A 17,892-nucleotide genomic window follows, 5' to 3' on the forward strand; every position below is an offset into this window, starting at 1 on the left:
CGGGGGCCCCATCCTCTTTCGACTATGTATTGTCTGAGAAATTCCTTTAGTAAGTTTGTCTATCTCTTCAATTATTTTTGTCGGACAATATACGAGTTTACATACACTATGAAGTTAATGTATGGATTTCTTTAGTGAATTCTCATTAAGGAAATCATCATCACCAGACACCTCGAGCAGGGTATCCTAAATACATGAGTGATCAGAATGCACTGTAGGGGGATTAGGGGCATAATGAACATACGGGGCGAAATGGACACCCTCTCAATATCTGATAATACACATATTTCATCAAAAGTTCATTCACTGCATGAAACCTGTAATGCATTTGAAATGCTTAACGGTAAAAAAAAAAATATTTTTTGCTTCAATTGTTCTTTAAAATTTGACTTAAAATTTTTCTCAGTTTCAAATTGGCATATAAGCAAGACCGTGGAAGAATCTAATTTTTGAGCAAAGTAACGCACCCAGAAAGGTTCTTTTTAGCTATTATGATTGAGGGAGAGTCCTTTTGCATATCGGAATGATTGACAGTCATTGAATATGTTGGAATAACTAAATTTCATACAGGTGTTCATTTCGCCCCGATCCCTTTTTACCAGCCTTGTTTTCGACCCAATTTTCTATCTCGCTTTTCTGACATATGATTTGATTTTTATCACTATGAATGAATGTGGCACGTCGTACTAACATCAAACTTGAAAACTAGCCGGGGGTAAATTAAATACATTGCCATTTAAGGGTCTTAAAACGAACATTTGCTTAACATGTCCATTATGCCCCTAATTCCCCTATATGCTGCTTTATGCTGAAACAGCAATATTTGGGTTATTCAGAAGAGAAAGCGATTTTTGGCAATTAGAATTCCAGGATATTGAAGCTTTATTTTACCACGATATTTTTTTGCACCGGAGATATCGAAAAATTGCACTTATAGCATACAACAAAAAGCTAGTTATAACAGTAACCAATCGATCGACAACCGGAGGTTATGCTTTTGGCTGTTGTGCGATTCACCGAGGTCAAAAGCGCTACGCTGATGCTGTTTAAGACAAGCGAGGTTTTTCTAAAATAACGTAACAACTGAAAAGAATTTTGTCAATAACAAGAGTCGTGACATTGATTCAGAAGATTTTGCTTCGTGTTATTTTTTTTTTTTTAATTTCTATTTTAACTATCATCAAAAATTCTGGGGGGGGGGGCTGGATGATTCTGGAGGGGGCCAGGCCCCCCTGGCCCCCCCTGTTCCTACGCCAATGAATTTAATTGTGCTTCAAATCAATTATAAGTTTTTGCTCAAGCTTTAGAATATCATAACTACAGAACGAAACATCAAAATTTATCGGAAATACCTCTACATAGTAGTTTATCCAATTCTACGAACTTTTACCGAACACGATTTTATGATTGGAGCATGTTTTAACATAGTTTGGGTGAGGTTTGTATCTCTGAAGGTTCTTGAAAATCTCTTTTTTCGGGAATTGTTTTCACTGAAAAGCATGCCTGCATGAAAATTATGGATTTTTAACTTTCAGATATGATGACTATGCATATCTTAACGTCAGTCACGTTCAAAGTTACCATTTATCTTACGAAAATAAATTGTAAAAAATAGGTAATTATGAAGCACATTTGTAAATCCACTGTGGGTGAGCCAAAAGCACGACCGTGAGCTTCAAAGAATACAAAAAATGAACACCTGCCTTTTCTCAATCGATGATGATGATTGTTTTCAAATCGTTCTAAATGATCAGTGAAATGCGATCAAAACAATCATCACTCGGGAAGAAAAAGCAATGCAAACTTGTTCAATTCATTCGTTTTCGATACATGTGTCATGCATGATTTAATTAGGGCCTGAAAAAATAATGCCAATGGGTGTTTTATATACCATGTATATTGAGAAAACGATAATTTCTGGGTACTGTGGAGAACAAATTTGGATCAAACAACGTTTAAACTCAATTTAATCTTATTAGCGTGTTCGACAAACTTTAACAGAATGGAATTAGCTTTCAAATAGTGGTAATAGCAAGTGGTCTTGATTTTCCACATGCTAGTTATGATTTTTCAAACATTGAAATAAGCCCAAAAACACATTTTCAACTTGAAGCATACTGAAATCTTTGTTAAATGAGCTGAAAATTTGACCAGACATTGTTCTTGGCATGCGAATTCCGAATACTACTTGACCGGTAGATTTCCAGACATTTTTTCCAAATATGAACAGGTCTAGGCGACACTCTTTGTTTCCGCACTTGAATCAAAGAGCCTGAGTTAGAGGCTGCTTCGGCTTGATGTTCGGAAAGTTTGTCTAGAGCATCGAACTGATTGCTTGTTTCGATGCTATTATCAACATTATTCATTTCACCCCGTCCTCTCTTCCATTTTGAAACGATTTGTGGCAGTTTTAATACCCGCTCTTTGGAAGAAAGTTGTTAATTCAGAGATTCATCCTTCCTTTTGATCGTGGTAGCATACAGGGTTGAATAAACGACAGAAAAAGTGGCCTTCTAAGAGGTTTTTTTCCCAAGACGGTGTCCAAGAAGGATCACCACCGCTAGCTTTCATTAACGGGTCCAACGAGAAATCGAAGGCACAAGTCCTAACAAGGATCGAAAAGCGATCAATAGTAGAAAAAAATAATACTGAAAAGTATTTGTTTTTGTAGCTCTGAAAAGTACTGCGATTTTTGCTTTAGATAGTTTTAGAAACTTCCGAGAGCAGAAAAAAATTGTATTCACACACCACAAGGGTACGATGCGCACTCATTCCATCATTTTGCATGTGTATAATGCACGTATATGGCAACCCCAATCCCACCTAATGGGTTTGACAGCAGCCAAGATCATTTGAGTATGGACCTATGCACGGGTTCACTTTTTGACGTTTCAGCGGTGCCGTGTTATTTATGTGACCATGGAAACCAGTGAATTCGGCACCGCTCAAACGTCAAATTAGTGAACTCGTGCATCGGTCCATTCGCTTTGAAATGAATTTGAGTATCCAACGGTTGCTTAGAACATGTTGGATTCGAAAAGACGGCGGCGCCGCATACTGCTGGTATAATGTATGACAAGCACGAAGATAGTCTCAGGGAAGATGAGACAATTTCCAAACTGAAAAGATTCTCGACTGGCGGGATCCGAACCCACGATCACAGTCTAACTGAATAGATCCGTTTTTAAAGCTTTGGCTATTTGTATCCCAATTGCCTACAGGTGCGTAGGGTAGGTGTACCAATTATGGATGCAATATGTCAACAGTACGGATAAAAATCAAGTTTTAACCGCGTTCCTAAAACGTAAGCATGACTAGTTGGTGTTAATTACTAGTTTGAAGCCTTGCGAAGCAGTTGAATTAAACAGTTTTAATACTAAATTGACTATAAGCTTCTAAAAAATGGTTTTAAAAAGCATTGTCTTTGTACCAATTATGGCAATAGAGTTCCTAGCATTCGACATAGAAGTGTCCCAGTTATGGACTATCGAATATTTGCACGAAATGAACTCAAACGTCACCAGAGCGAATGATAATACAACGCTAATATGTAATAAAGTGATTCCTCATCAAATTTTCCAAAAGTTTTGTGTTAAATACATGTTAAATCAATTTATTGCAATGGGTTCATGGGAGCAAATTATTTTCGAAATGGAGTCGAAATGTAATGAAAACGCAAATTATGATGCAAAACAGCATTAATAAACTCACATTACCTTTTCAGCGCCTAATTTTAAGGAAAAAAGAGGGAAAATTCAAAAATCGAGTGTCACTGTAAACCCCCCTCTACCATGAAATTAGCATCATCCGCTTGCAAACATTTTCGAACGTGTGATTGAAAAATCTTAGCAATTGAGTACAAAACATGAAGATAATGCCTTACCGAACGTTCTCTTCGTGGAAGTCACCAGTAAAACAGCTTTACTTCTTTTATTTCACTGATCAAAAAATGTAAACAAACTGCCTCTAGAGTGTCGTCATAATTAGGCTCTCATACACTCCTTGTACCAGTTATCGACATAGTGGAAATAACACGATTTCCGGCTTAAAACAGTAGAGCTATCATTCACCAGCTAAATTTATTCATTTGTTCTCACTAGGCAACATACATTATTCGGTTGAAGCAGTTTTTCCGGATGAAAACATACATTTCGTAAGTGGTGTGTGAGGCAAAATTTTCAAATGTTCATTTTTCGAAACAAATAGGTTTATCATTCCTATGAATATAAGCCGTTATATTCTAGTGAAACAATAAGAAAAATCTCTTTTTGTTCCCATTATTGCCATAATTGGTGCTATAGCCATAATTGGTACTTCTACCCTAAAGGGAATCATTATTAACTATCCTATATCTCCAAGATTACAGGCAGCCATGAATTTGCGATGGCATCTGGTGGCCTTCGCAAATTAGACATCTCGTTTGTATAAACTTCCGTCTCGCTTTAGAGGTCCAGTGTAACCGGCTCTTCCAAAATTATAGGTCCAGCTTTACAGATTCGTAAAGTCATAAATTTAAAGCATGTGACGCATTTACGACTAGCAAACATTTCCTCAAAGTTGGCGCATGAATGAAAACGAGGAAGGTCCAACGAATACGTCTCAGATCAGCTGTGATCGGTGATTAATTCAGCAAAGGGCCCTGGCGTGAAAAGTTAAATAGTCAACTCTCCCTAACTCGATATTTTACTCTTTTTGAACTTTTAACAGACAAAAAAAAAAACAAATAAAAAAAATATTATCTTCAAATGGATTGTAAACCTATTAATTCATTTAACAATCAACATAACCATGATATTCAATTGTGAGAAAAGTATTTTCATCAAAATATTGAGTTAGAGAGATAAACTTACCTAGAAAAATGAAACGAGTTAGGGAACATCGAGTTAGAAAGATATCGACTTACAGAGAGATCCAAATATGCTAGATGGAAGGGACAAGGCATTTATCCGGTTAGGGAAATTATCGAGTAAGGGAGAGTTGACTATAGTAATAGTCAAAATACGTGCGCTGAAAACCAGTTTATAGAAAAAGTAAAAAACACTGATCCAATCAATCTACTTGTTGAGCTAGGACGGTGAGTGATTTAGTGTTAAGAACAGGTATTTTAGGCTTAAATATTTCGGTGCTGTGTCGGTTTGTATCTAACTACTTACGAATATGGAAATTCACGTGTCAGCGACTTAAACTGGGGATTTGCGTCTCGTGTAAACCAACAGGTTGTTGTCGTAGCAGTAAGGTCAAACCCGATGTGACGTTTTCTGTTGCACGCTTGTTTTAGCCAGTTATCGCAAGAATTAGTGATCAGAGTCTTAGTTTGGTATTCTGACGCTCTAGACGAGCCTCCATTTGCGTGACCTTTAGTGACTGATTGAATTCGGTTGCCATAATCTCACATCTCAGCCTTCGTTAGCCGAGTGATTAGAGTCCGCGGCTACAAAGCAAAGCCATGGTGTCTGGGTTCGATTCCCGGTCGGTCAGGATCTTTTCGTAATTTCCTTGACTTCCCTGAGCATAGAGTATTATCGTACCTGCCACACGACATACGAATGCGAAAAATGGCAACTTTGGCAAAGAAAGCTCTCAGTTAAAAACTGTGGAAGTTGTCATAAGAACACTAAGCTGAGAAGCAGGCTCTGTCCTAGTGAGGACGTGATGCCAAGAAGAAGAATAAGAATCTTACTAGTGAAATCATCAGCTTGCTCCAATCTTCCAAGACATCTGATAGAAACAAAAGAGGAAGAGCACCAATTTCCGACCTAGCGCTAATTTTTGATCCATTCATAGATTTTGGCCTGAGTTTTTTAAATCTTCTGACATGATCATAAATAGTACAGATAATTTCAATGGCTTCCAATGGTTCTTATAAGTTTAATCACATACACTTTACTTGTGATTATTGGGCCTAAAAGTACAAAGCTTTTGTTAAAAGCTTCATTCAAGAGGTCTTAAAATGCATCTTCCCACGTAAATCTGTTCTCTGAAACACAGTATGCAGTCGCAAAAACAGCCATTCGATGAAGTCCCAAAACATCAAACTCTCAATGCCCTTGACAAATTTCTTCTGAATCCAAAAGTAAACCTGTTCACAATGCTGCTTACTCTGTATAATTAGTTGACCACTTGATGTTTGAGTTCTTTCAAGCGGCAATTTTGCTCTTAGCAGCCAAAGCTGCGTGCTCAATGTCAAGTGATCAAATATTTTCGGAGATACCTGTTGCGTAGCTGTTTTGGTGATAATGACAGCTTTCTACGTTGGTGAGTCTACCCACAACTCACATAAACAAGCTTCGGTTTTTATTGCTAAACCAAAAATTGATTTTGTTGGCACATCAAACTATTTAAACCAAGCGCGGAGATCATAGGTCAATCCACATGACAAGTAGGTAAGTACCATCAAAGGCAAACACACAGTTCAATTGAAATGTTGCATCGATTTTTACACCGCCAACCAGGGGGCACCATAGACTCAATCAAAAGACAATGAGAGCTCACTTACGCTCGCTCGTTTACCTTTTTTCGACAAGGCGTGTGCATTGGCGTAGCTAGGATTTTTTATGGAGGGCTTAATCCAAGATGTGCAAACATAAAAAATAGCTATTGCTCAGAAGTTACAGGAATAAGAGTCTGATGTCATCGTCAGGTATTTTATCTCAAGTCAATCAAGTCAATATAAGCATGCTCTAGAGCAGCGTGCTGTCTTTTCCTTTCTAAGGGTGTGAAAAAAAAACAAAACAGAGAGGCAACAAACAAATATGCGAGGAAGAAAACACAACGGAAGAAAATTCAATAAAATACAGTGCCATCATAGCTCCGAGAGGCCTGTTTTGTTCTGAAGGTCACTTAAGAGTGCTTTTGAAGTGTGAGTTAGGGTGAAATAGAAGCAAGAGAGATTACGATGCACTCTACCTCGAATCGTTTGAGAATTCGTGTTGTGAATTTCAAGTTCAATTTAACTCCCCAGAAAAACTTCAAAATCACCTCATTTTTTCATCGCAGAGGAATTTCAGTCAAGCCTGGGCAGTGCTATGCTTTTACTCGGGAGTACTGGCGATACATCTGAAAGTATTTTTGATGCAATTACTGGCAATGTTTAGAAAGAGTTTATTTCAAAATTGCTCTGCAACATAAATCTCACGAGAGATTTGTTGGCATTTTCTTGCAGAACATCTATATTTCATATGAGTATCAAAAGTTAGAAATTCACAGCTAATTGATCACACAGTCTGTGTTGATCAGTTACATCGATACATTTCCATCAGCCTGGTCGAGCTTCAATGTCTCTCAATCAAAGGCGCGCGCATCGTTTCCCTTCGTGTTTGACGTTTCTCGCTAGCGCCATCTGTAGGCCTTCTTGCATATTATTGTATTACCTGTAACATGGTCACCGGAACTGGACGATGGATTTTTAAGGAAATTGTTCTAAGCCTGTTTGTCTGTGATTCGACTAAAGTATTGCTTCTTCGATTAACATTGGCGTAGGAACACGGGGGGTCAGAGGGGCTAGCAGAATGCCTGGAGTACTTTTTGGAGCAATAATGGAGACTGAATGTATTTCCAGAAGTTATTTATAAAAATTACCCAGGACGAACTTGTCGTTTCTAAAAATACCTGATAGAAGTACTGGAGATGTTTTTTTAAAGTTCAAGAATGAATTAGAAAATTGTATAGTTAACCAGTCGAAAAATTTCTTCAAAATTATCCACAGCAGAAATAGCCCTAGCGAAAGAGAAAACATTCTTGTAATATACTTGGATGCATCTTTGGTGATTTTTTGACAGACTCGTAAGCCGAAATCTCATGGAAAACAATAATATAATTTCTTGAAGAAATCTATGATCAAATTTTTGGAATTTTTTAAGCATTTTCACGGAAGAGAGTTTGAAAGAACAACTGAAAGAATTCCGCGCATGAAATGTAGTAGCTAATTAGAAATGTTATTTTTTCTATCAATTTTCTTATCAATGTTAGAAAAAAAATCGAAATAGTTCTATTGGAATGCGAAGAAGCAACCTCTCAACGATTTTGAGAATAAAATGAACTTGGAGCATGTTCCCGCGGATACGATCCGGTAGGGAATAATTACACGGAGAGATGCTTTTGAGTTCACGATTTATTTTCAACTGATTTGATAGAGTTTACTGTACCCTATTTATACTCCTTTACCCTATTCAACTCTCACACAACATTATGTTTACTTCTTCTTGTATGCAATCTTGTGTTGTGTGTTATTGCAGCTGAATAATATGTATTGAAATGTCATAATAATAAATGATTGTGTGTTGATGTTTACAAAGATCGGATTGATTATGGTGATCCCCTCTCCAGCTATTAGAAATTGTTTTTCAGTAGTGTCTGCGCTACATTGGTATGATAACTGGAGAAAAGGTAAGTGCAGCATATTATCGAAAAGTGCGGATTTAATATGCGGTTTGGGGCCTCAGCATGAGGCATGTTCGTCTGCCGGCGCGGTGTAATGAAAACACCCCGGCAGCTTAAGGTTGATATAAACTTTAAATTTGGATGGATTAGACAAATATACTACCAAGCTTCAATTTCAGACTAATATTGTTCATATCGGTCTATTTTTGTGAACGCACCAACCGTTTATGTCGAAAAAGAGCCAAAAAGGTTGGGCAGGCCTGCTCTAAAGCTATATTGTTGTTGATCAGATCATGTAACCTTTGATTTGAGAATCTCAATTCACAGTCCAAGTGAATACCTATTCAACAATATAAGAACGGTTCAGATTACTTGTTCAGTTACGAAACTACAGGTTGTCAAAGTGAGGTTCTTTAGAAGGCCTTTTTTAGGTTCAGCAGGTTCCTGGTGGCCTTAGTTACCAAATCTGGATCTCCGGAAGGGTTTTTGAAACTAGACGTGTGTGCCTTCCATTTAGGCCCAAAGAACTGAAATCGAGTTATTTGAATTTTCGGGTCGGAAACGACCCTAAGATACAATTTTTAAATTTTTGTTAGGGTCTAAGGAAGGTTGAGTGAAAAAATGCGATTAGATCTGCGGATAACGTCTCGGAAAAATCTCCTTTTCCCAACATTACTCAAATTCAATTCTATGTAATTGATGATAATATATCTAGTGGAATATCAAAATCATTCTATAAAATGTCTCTGAATATCTGAAAGAGTCATTTAAAGCATTTTTTACAAGAATTCCTGAATAATTTTTGCTGGGAATTTCTGAGAGATTTAGGATTTTTTTTTCAATAAATCTGAAGAGAAAATTTAGAAAGAACATTAAACATTGGAGCAATTGTTGATGAATTCTGTGAAGAATTGGCGGAAAGAACCCTTGCTTGGTAGCTCAGAAGGCAATTCTGATAAGATTTTTGTTGGAGAAATCCTCAGTAATTCCATAAAATGTTGAACAATGTAATAGAGTAACGACTTGATGGCATTTTAACCCTACAAATGGAATTTATATGCAATAACTAATTATTTTTTGAAAGAATTTCTAGAGCATTCTCTGACTGAATTGTTCAAGAGACACGTGCAAATTTTCTGTGGAAATATATTTTTCAAAGTGATTAAGTGTCTTTTTTACTTTTATTTGATTTGCTTGCGTATTGCTCGAGAGTGCTCTGTGATGGCTTCAGCAAATGAATTCGTTTCGCGCGACTCGCTCTGTTTTTATCTCCGGCGTGTGTTGAGCGTGTTAATTAAAAAAATGAAGTTTTTGAGCCGATTTTCCGAGCGGTGATTCATCATTAGAGCAATTCTCGCTGAAACCAGGCCGCCATCGGCACCCATCGTTAAAATTCCAATTTTTATGTCACCGATCGTTAGTTTTCGATAAAACTTAAGGGTGGTCTACTCGGTTTTCTCAAATTGTTGGACCCTTCGTACGCCAGCTAGCTGAACCGTTTTGCGAACAATCCCATTTTTTGATAAATCGTGGGTATTTCTTCACGTGATACGTCTCATATTTCACTTGGAACACATAGCAATTTTAGTGGCATCGTATAGAGAAAGGATATAGCTTTCATTTAAACTAGAAAAAATTGTTGCGGCCATTTTGAGTTAGGCCGCCATTTTGAATTTTGTTAGAAAAATCATTTTTTCACCATTAGCGCACCGCTAGTTTTGAATTCTGAGATCACCATCAGAAAGCTGAGAAAAAATTGCGTAAGATAGGTTACAGAAATTAGGTGAGCAATGGTATTTACCCTATCAAATGAACGATTTTCTAAATCATGTTAGACGATTTTGACGTATATGGCAGGTGCAATCAATATAAACATCATTTTTTGTATAACAAAGAAACAAGTTTTCAACCTTTGGTGTTTTATTCGAGTTGAGTAAAGAATAAGAATTTTATTTTGAGTGATAAAATCTGGCGGCCATCTTCGATTTCGACGCCATCTTGGTTTTTAGCAGTTGAATGATTGTTTACCATCTAAGTGCTCATCATGTTGAATTATGAGGCCTCCGTTTAAAAAACAATCTTCTTATCTTATCTGAGCTGTTCAACTGATTGTTCATATCAATCAATGGTTTTAGACCAAATACAGGAAAGAAAAAATGCTATTTTTTAACACGAATATATGCAGAAAAATCATTCAGGTAGCAAATGAGCGTTAGAAAATCCTATTTGATAATTTGTTTTCAAAGCTAGTTAAGCTGAGGGGCTGGCTGTGTTCCAGTAGGGACGCAACGTCAGGAAAAAGAAGAAAAAGAATTAGAATGAGTGTAACGGTAGAACTAAAGTCAACATGTTGAGTGCCAACCTGGGAGGGAGAAACCGATACGAAATTTATGTACGTCAAGGTGAGCCAAGATTCTGCTGTCACGAACTGTCACTGTGAGCCCAGATCTTGAACAATGGACAAACATGATAAGAGCGCGTAATTCATCAAAACATATTTTTGCATTTTATCAAATGTGACAAATAATCGATTGAAAAGCTATTCATGCTGATTCAAAAGTAATGTCACAATAGCACCTTTTATTCTGATTGAATATAAAGTATTCAAATACTCATAATTTTACTTTGTCCAATAAAAACGAAAATTAACTGCATAGAAAACTGTGGCCCTCTTTCCATGTTTGTCCAGAAAGATCAAAGGTACATAACAAAAGAAAGCTAGCGATTTTCATCAAGTCTGCCTTGATTGTCGTTGGCAAGTTGGAGTTTTCTTGCAGTTTGAAATAACTTTGTGTCATATTTCGTTTGTAGTATCGATGCCTCCCTTTCAGGTGTCAACCAGTGATGCATTTGAACGCGTTCAGTTCGCGTTCCAGTTCAATTTGTTGAACGGAGTGATCAAGTAGGCTTGCTCATTGTTCAGTTCAAAAATTTGAACTCTAGTGAGCAGAAAATTGAACGCAGATTGTTCTGACAGAATTCACGGCATCTTACCGTTCTAAAGTTGTTTAAAATGCGCTCAAAGCAAGACATAATATATTTATTTATAACCAAATTGAATTTACTATTGATTCAGGAAATCTTTTCCTGGTGAAACCTAAATCTATGCTCAAAGCAAGACATAATATATTCATTGAGATCTGAACGGGGCGTTCGAGTTCAGCAGTGTGCTCTGGCTCGGCAGTTCACTGTCAACTGCGTTCTCGAGCAAAATTTGAACTTGCTCCGTTCAGTTTTGGCTCGCGTTCAGTTCAAAATGCATCACTGGTGCAACAAGGTGAAAACTCATTCTACTACTTAAAACTAAGATGGCGTCAAAATCCAAGATGGCCGCCATATTTTTTTCACTCAAAATAATACTCCTATTCTTCATCTGTCTCAAATAATACACCAAAGGTTGAAAACTTGTTTCTTTGTTGTACAAAAATATGATGTTTGCATCGATTGCACTCGCCATATACGTCAAAATCGTCTAACATGATTTAGAAAATCGTTCATTTGATAGGGTAAATACCATTGCTCACCTAGCTTCTGTAGCCCATCTTACGCAATGATTTCAGAATTCAAAACTAGCGGTGCGCTAATGGTGGAAAAACGATTTTTCTAACAAAAGATGGCGGCCAAATTCAAAATGCCGCCAAAATTTCTTCAAGTTTAAATGAAAGCTATATCCTTTCTCTATACGATGCCACTAAAATTGCTGTGTTCTAAGCGATATATGAGACATTAGACTGATGCAAATTTTGAAGTTTTTGCTCCCCTATGCTTAAACGATGTCAATTATGATGAAAATCATTCTCCCAAAATATGAATTTATTTGGAAGAGATTTGATTGTGCACACGCTATTTGAAGTTTATATGGAAATTACTATGGAAAAGCCAAACCTTTTGTGTTCAGTCCTCTATCTGCTCGTCATAATGATATATGAAAAAGCGAACACGCTCTTTTCATGTAAAATCTTCCCAACTTCAACTTTGCCGAAGACCACATTTTGTTGGGACGTAAGGATAATTTGTTATTCTTGATTCCAAAGTCTAAACTATGCTGAGATGATCATTCAATTGCTTTCAGAGCAACACTGCTTTTTTGCTGTAGAACATAGTAGCCTGGATTACTTTGATCTAATCTTCCCGCCAGCAGCACCACTATTGCCTGCCGAACAGTTGGTGAAGCATGTAAAATGCAAACCCACTTCATGATGATGAATAACAATTTTTCCTGACGTCCAATCAAAATGTGGTCTTCGGCAAAGTTGTAGCTGAAAGAATTTCGCATGAGAAGAGTGTATTCACTTCCCCATAAAATATTATGACGAAGAGATAGAGGGCTGAACACAAAAGGTTGGCGTTTTCCATAGTAATCTCCATATAAACTTCAAATGGCGTGTGCACAGTCAAATTTCTTCCAAATCATTTCAAATTTTGAGAGGATGTTTTTTACCATAATTTAAATCGTTTAAGCATAGGGGAGCAAAAATTTCGAAATTTGCATCACTCTAATGAGACATATCACGTGAAGAAATACCCAAGATTTGTCAAAAAATGGGCTTTTTCGCAAAATGTTCAGCCAGCTGGCGAACGAAGGGTCCACCAATTTGAGAAAACAGAAAGGACCAACCTTAAGTTTTATCAAAAACTAGCGATCGGTGACATAAAATTGGAATTCTAACGATGGGTGACGGCCTGGTTTCATATCATATGGCACTACCCTTTCCATCAGCATTCCACAACATCCCGTAACACCTATGAGAGGTCGTAGAGTTCTCTGCATCTTTTTAAGTAGGTGTTCAATCAATCATCCTTTCCCATTCCCCAGCTTTCTCAAGGACGTGGCCAAGACAGCTCTCGATTATTGGAGGATGTCCCAAATTTCTGAATTGGTAATGGACGGGAAGGAGGCAACCCTCATACAATGGTCTAGGACTGTACCTACCGGTAAATGATTTTCAGTGCGAGTCCCAGCAGGTACTCAATGAAATCTGGTAAGGGAGCACTTGAAGAATGTACTGCAAAAGTACGGAATGATATTTTCCAGTAGAATCTCTCAAAAACTGGTTGAATACCCAAAAAAGTGCGTAGAAGAAACATAGGTGATATTCAATGGGAAAAATAATTAGTGAAGGATTTGTTTTACTGGACCATCCATTTACATACATTGAATATCTTCCATAGTGAAAATTGAAATTTACGAATAACGCTGATGTGCAGCAAAATGCGACAGAATCACTAACAAATAAAATCAGTTTTGTAATTTGTAAATATCGTTATTATTGCAACCGACATATTTTTCGTAAAACAAAAATTTGCTGAACACCAACCCTCAACAAAACCCCCACCCCCCTAAGCCCCTTCTAGGGAAAAATCCTAGCTACGCCAATGTCGATTAGTTTTAGGTTGAACTAACATCGATATTGTCGATATAATTTTTATTTGCACAGCCCTAATAAGGATTCTCGTATGCTCCTTGAGTACCGGCAATGACCGATCCTTGAAGAGTTCAGTACAGAGATCCCCATTCAGAGATCCCCACCCATTTTTATCTAGATAATGGTAAGTTGTTGATGATCAACCCAAAGACTGTTACCAGTAAAAACGACTAAATACTGCAAACCTTTAAATTACCGGAACGATACCCCTATTGGATCCTATAGAAGCTTATTTTCAAGTTCAAAATTAACGTTTTTAATTATTTTCCATACAGTTTAACAGTTCTCATCTACCATTCTTCCATGAGCTTGTGATAGAAGTTTGAAAAACTCGAAAGTAGCACATTCAATGACTGCAATGCAAACTTCTGTGTCGCCGCTCAGTGGTCGGTGGTGAATGTTCTAAAGGTTGTAGGCCCTATTGGCAAAGAAAGCTTTCAGGTAATAAGCTGCAAAGTAGACTCTGTAACAGTTGGAACGTAACTCCAGAAAAAAGAAGAAGAATCTGAAAAACTACTCGGGGAGTCTTGCCCCCTGACCCTCGTGCTCCTACGCCAATGGTTGTGTGTAGAAGACAGGCATAGAGATAGAATAGTCCTATTGTACCGATAGATTTTCGTCGATGATGCCAACCGGCAGAACACTCACCTTCGAGATTCGTTTCTTCACATTGGTGCACAGCGTTTCGCATCGATCCCAGGCGACCGAGGTTTCGAACGATTCCGCAACCACATTGTACTCCAGTGCCAAGTCCTGCGGAACAACAAGCAAGCAAACAGAACAAATAGAATATCAATTAGCATTCAGTTGGTTCACGTCTCTCAGCCTTGCCCCAGGCCAGGCTTGTGCGCAAAAAAACCAAGAACTGATGATCAACAACAAGTGCACTTCGATTATCGTCAGTTTGTGTTTCATCGATCGCCACCCGTCTCGCGTGGTCAAGTGAAAGTCAATATTGAGTCAAGCACTCTCATCCGAAGCGGCGGGAAGTGTTTACCATCAGACTCACTGCGCCACTGCCGATTAGACCACTTGGAACGTGACGGGTTTGGCGTTGTCAACCGTAGGAATTTGCGTGACTCCTTATTCGTCATTTCGTAACTCACCCTGATGTAAGCGATCACAAAGGTCAAGATGTAGCCCTTCTCTCCATTGGTACTGCCAGCCGAGAATCCTCCATGCTTGGCAGCGATAGCAAAGATTTTCTGCTCATGTATTTTAACATCTTTGGCGGTGCCTTCAAATACCAAGGTAACGATCGCGATCTTCTCCATGTCCATGCCTTTGACTCCAGTGATGTACGCTCTCTGCAGGGCACTGGACAAGCTCGACAAAACTCCGCCAGCGGGTTTCAGAGCCTGGCCGAAGACAAACTGTTCGTTATCGATCAATCGAATACTGGCAGGTTGCAGCCGCTGCTTTGCCACCTCTCGTAGACATCGCACACCGGATCCAAAGTTGGGGAACACAAGCGATCCGTACTTTTTGACTTCCGGTAACGGTCGAATCTTCACGAGCACTTCCGTTACCACTCCTAGAGTACCCTCCGATCCCATAATGATGTGATTGAAATCCGGTCCGCACGATATTCGTGGCACTGCAACACTTCTCTCCAGAACACCCTTCGCCGTCACCATTTTGACCTTCACCACAATGTCTTCGATATTCCCGTACAAATTCTTTTTCATTCCTGACGCCCTCGTAGCCACCCAGCCTCCCAAGCTCGAAAACTCGAAACTGTCCGGCTCGTGTCCCATCGTGAAGCCTAGCTTCCGCAATTCCCGTTCCAAATCTTGTCCGATGATGCCCGACTCGAAGCAAGCCACTAGATTTTCTTTGTCGATCCAGAGCATTCGGTTCATCTGACTCGTATCCAGCAGTGCGATCGATCTCTGTTCATTCTCCGGACAGGAAGCAGAACCGGAAACGGAAGTTCCTCCTCCGTAAGGTATCACCACGACGTCATTCTCTGTGGCAGCCTGCACCACCTGAACGACCTGCTCGTGACTTAGCGGGAACACTACCGTATCCGGTATTCGTTTGATTTGACCCGTTCGTAGCGCGTGGATATCGTGCAATGCTTGGCCGTGACTTCGAACCAGTCGATCTTCTCCATTCTGGGTGAAATCGATCCCGTGCTGCTGCAGTTTGGCCAGAAACTCTCCACACGGTACCGGTTCTGGGTAGGTTTGAGGTAGCGGGACGCCGACGTTCTTACGGCTCAAGTCCACGTTGAGCGTCTTTATGACGTAGTCTTTGAAGTGTGGTAGCGAGACGGATCCTCCGATGGGGTAACTGAAACGGCAAAGGGAATTAGTAGCGCTAATCGATGGGTATAGATTGTCATAGTCACTAACCGATCGCCGGCAAACGATAGAAGGCCGGTCGAAAGTTCGTAATCGAAGCCGGAATCTTTGTAACCCCAACCGTTCCATTTGAGCAACTGCTGCCTGCAAATGAGAAAGTTAGAAAGACATTGGTAATCAATGCAATTGGATTCAATTAATTTCAATTTCTAATTAGTGATATCCGGAATGCTAATCGCGTTGGGCATTTGCTTCTTCGATAGGTCTGGACGGTTGCATTGTGACATAAGGTTGTTATCGTTTATTCATACTTAGTTACATTGATTGCAGAAACAATTCCAAGTGAGATTCCTGAAGGAATCCCTGCATCAATTTTAATAGAAATCCTTGCACAAAAATCGTGGTTAAACTCTTGGAATTCATACATGAATTTTTTCTCAGTTTTTTTTTCTGGACTTTCTTTAAAGAGACTGTCGAAGGTATTCTTTTGGCAATTTCCTAAGAATTCTTAAATAAATTTCTTCAGTAATATCTTCAGAAAATCGTTTTACCCTTTGCCTCCCCAGAGAACATTGAAGGGCTGTTACTTTATTAGTGAATCGATTTGTGATTTTTTTTACACATTGGTGTGTATCCACGAGTTGTTGGTTTTGCACATAGTTTTTTTTTAAATATCTTGAAAAATAGTTATTTTCAATTATACGATTCGGGGGATTAGAAAATAATGTTTTCTGTGATAGCTCCATCATGCGGTGGAATTCCCAACTAACTAATGTGCAACATAGTAGCAGAGTTGTTCAATGTTAGTCATATCAGCTGCAGCTGATGTTTTAAAACTATCTATATCAGTTGCGAGCTATCAATATCAGTTTGATATGACAACCAACAGCAGTGATGCGACATCGCACTCTAGATCATAATCACTACAGAATGAGTGACCACGTAGCAATTATCCAAGCTATTAATGTTTTTCAGTGACCAACAAACAGTTTCAATCTATTGGCAGCACTATCAAACATATTGTACTGATAAATTGCTATAAATTGCTTTTAAAACTTAACTTAATCCATATTCTTTTTCTTCTTCTTGGCATTATACGCCCTCACTGGGACAGAGCCTGCTTCTCAGCTTAGTGTTCTTATAAGCACTTCCACAGTTAATAACTGAGAGCTTTCTTTGCCAAAGTAGCCATTTTCGCATCCGTATATCGTGTTGCAAGTACGATTAAACTTTATGCCCAGGGAAGTCAAGGAAATTTTCATTACGAAATGATCCTGGACCGACCGAGAATCGAACCCAGACACCTTCAGCATGGCTTTGCTTTGTAGCCGCGTACTCTACCCATTCGGTTAAGGAAGGCCCCCATTCTGCATCAATTTTTCAGAAGTTATTTAACTGTAAACTATTTACAAATTTCATAAACGTTTAAGCTTATTGACGTATTTCGCTCAATAAGCTTAAATGTTCATTTGATTTGTAGATAATTTACAGTTAAATAGCTTCTCAAAAATTGATGCAGATGCTATTTGAAAGCGAATTGCATTTGCAACTGGTTAGGGTACCTGATAAAAAGTAGTGTTTGATTTATTCTTTTAAAACACACGCATTCTTTCAACAAACTACACATATTTCTTCAAATTTAAAACTGCATTTTTGACAATAGATAGTTTTATTATTCAATACAAGTTTACTCATTCTTTCTTCGAATAACTGCAATTGAATCGATTTATTGATTTTTACATCGGTGACAGATAGTCTTCATTAGGATACCCAGCAAATTG

General features: G+C 38.4%; 1 protein-coding gene across 1 annotated transcript in view; it reads right to left on the minus strand.

Annotated features, from left to right (window-relative positions):
* Positions 1 to 17,892, minus strand: part of LOC5573336 (alkyldihydroxyacetonephosphate synthase) — a 60,329-nt gene that overhangs the window by 8,474 nt on the left and 33,963 nt on the right. Inside the window, exons 2-4 of the mRNA XM_021837778.1 lie at positions 16,163 to 16,255; positions 14,912 to 16,100; positions 14,454 to 14,558 (exon numbers count right to left, since the gene is read on the minus strand). Coding sequence (XP_021693470.1) covers positions 14,454 to 14,558; positions 14,912 to 16,100; positions 16,163 to 16,255 — 1,387 coding nt within the window. The remainder of the gene's footprint in view (positions 1 to 14,453; positions 14,559 to 14,911; positions 16,101 to 16,162; positions 16,256 to 17,892) is intronic.

This window comes from Aedes aegypti, chromosome 1 (genome assembly GCF_002204515.2).
Source record: "Aedes aegypti strain LVP_AGWG chromosome 1, AaegL5.0 Primary Assembly, whole genome shotgun sequence".
Classification (NCBI taxonomy): domain Eukaryota; kingdom Metazoa; phylum Arthropoda; class Insecta; order Diptera; family Culicidae; genus Aedes; species Aedes aegypti.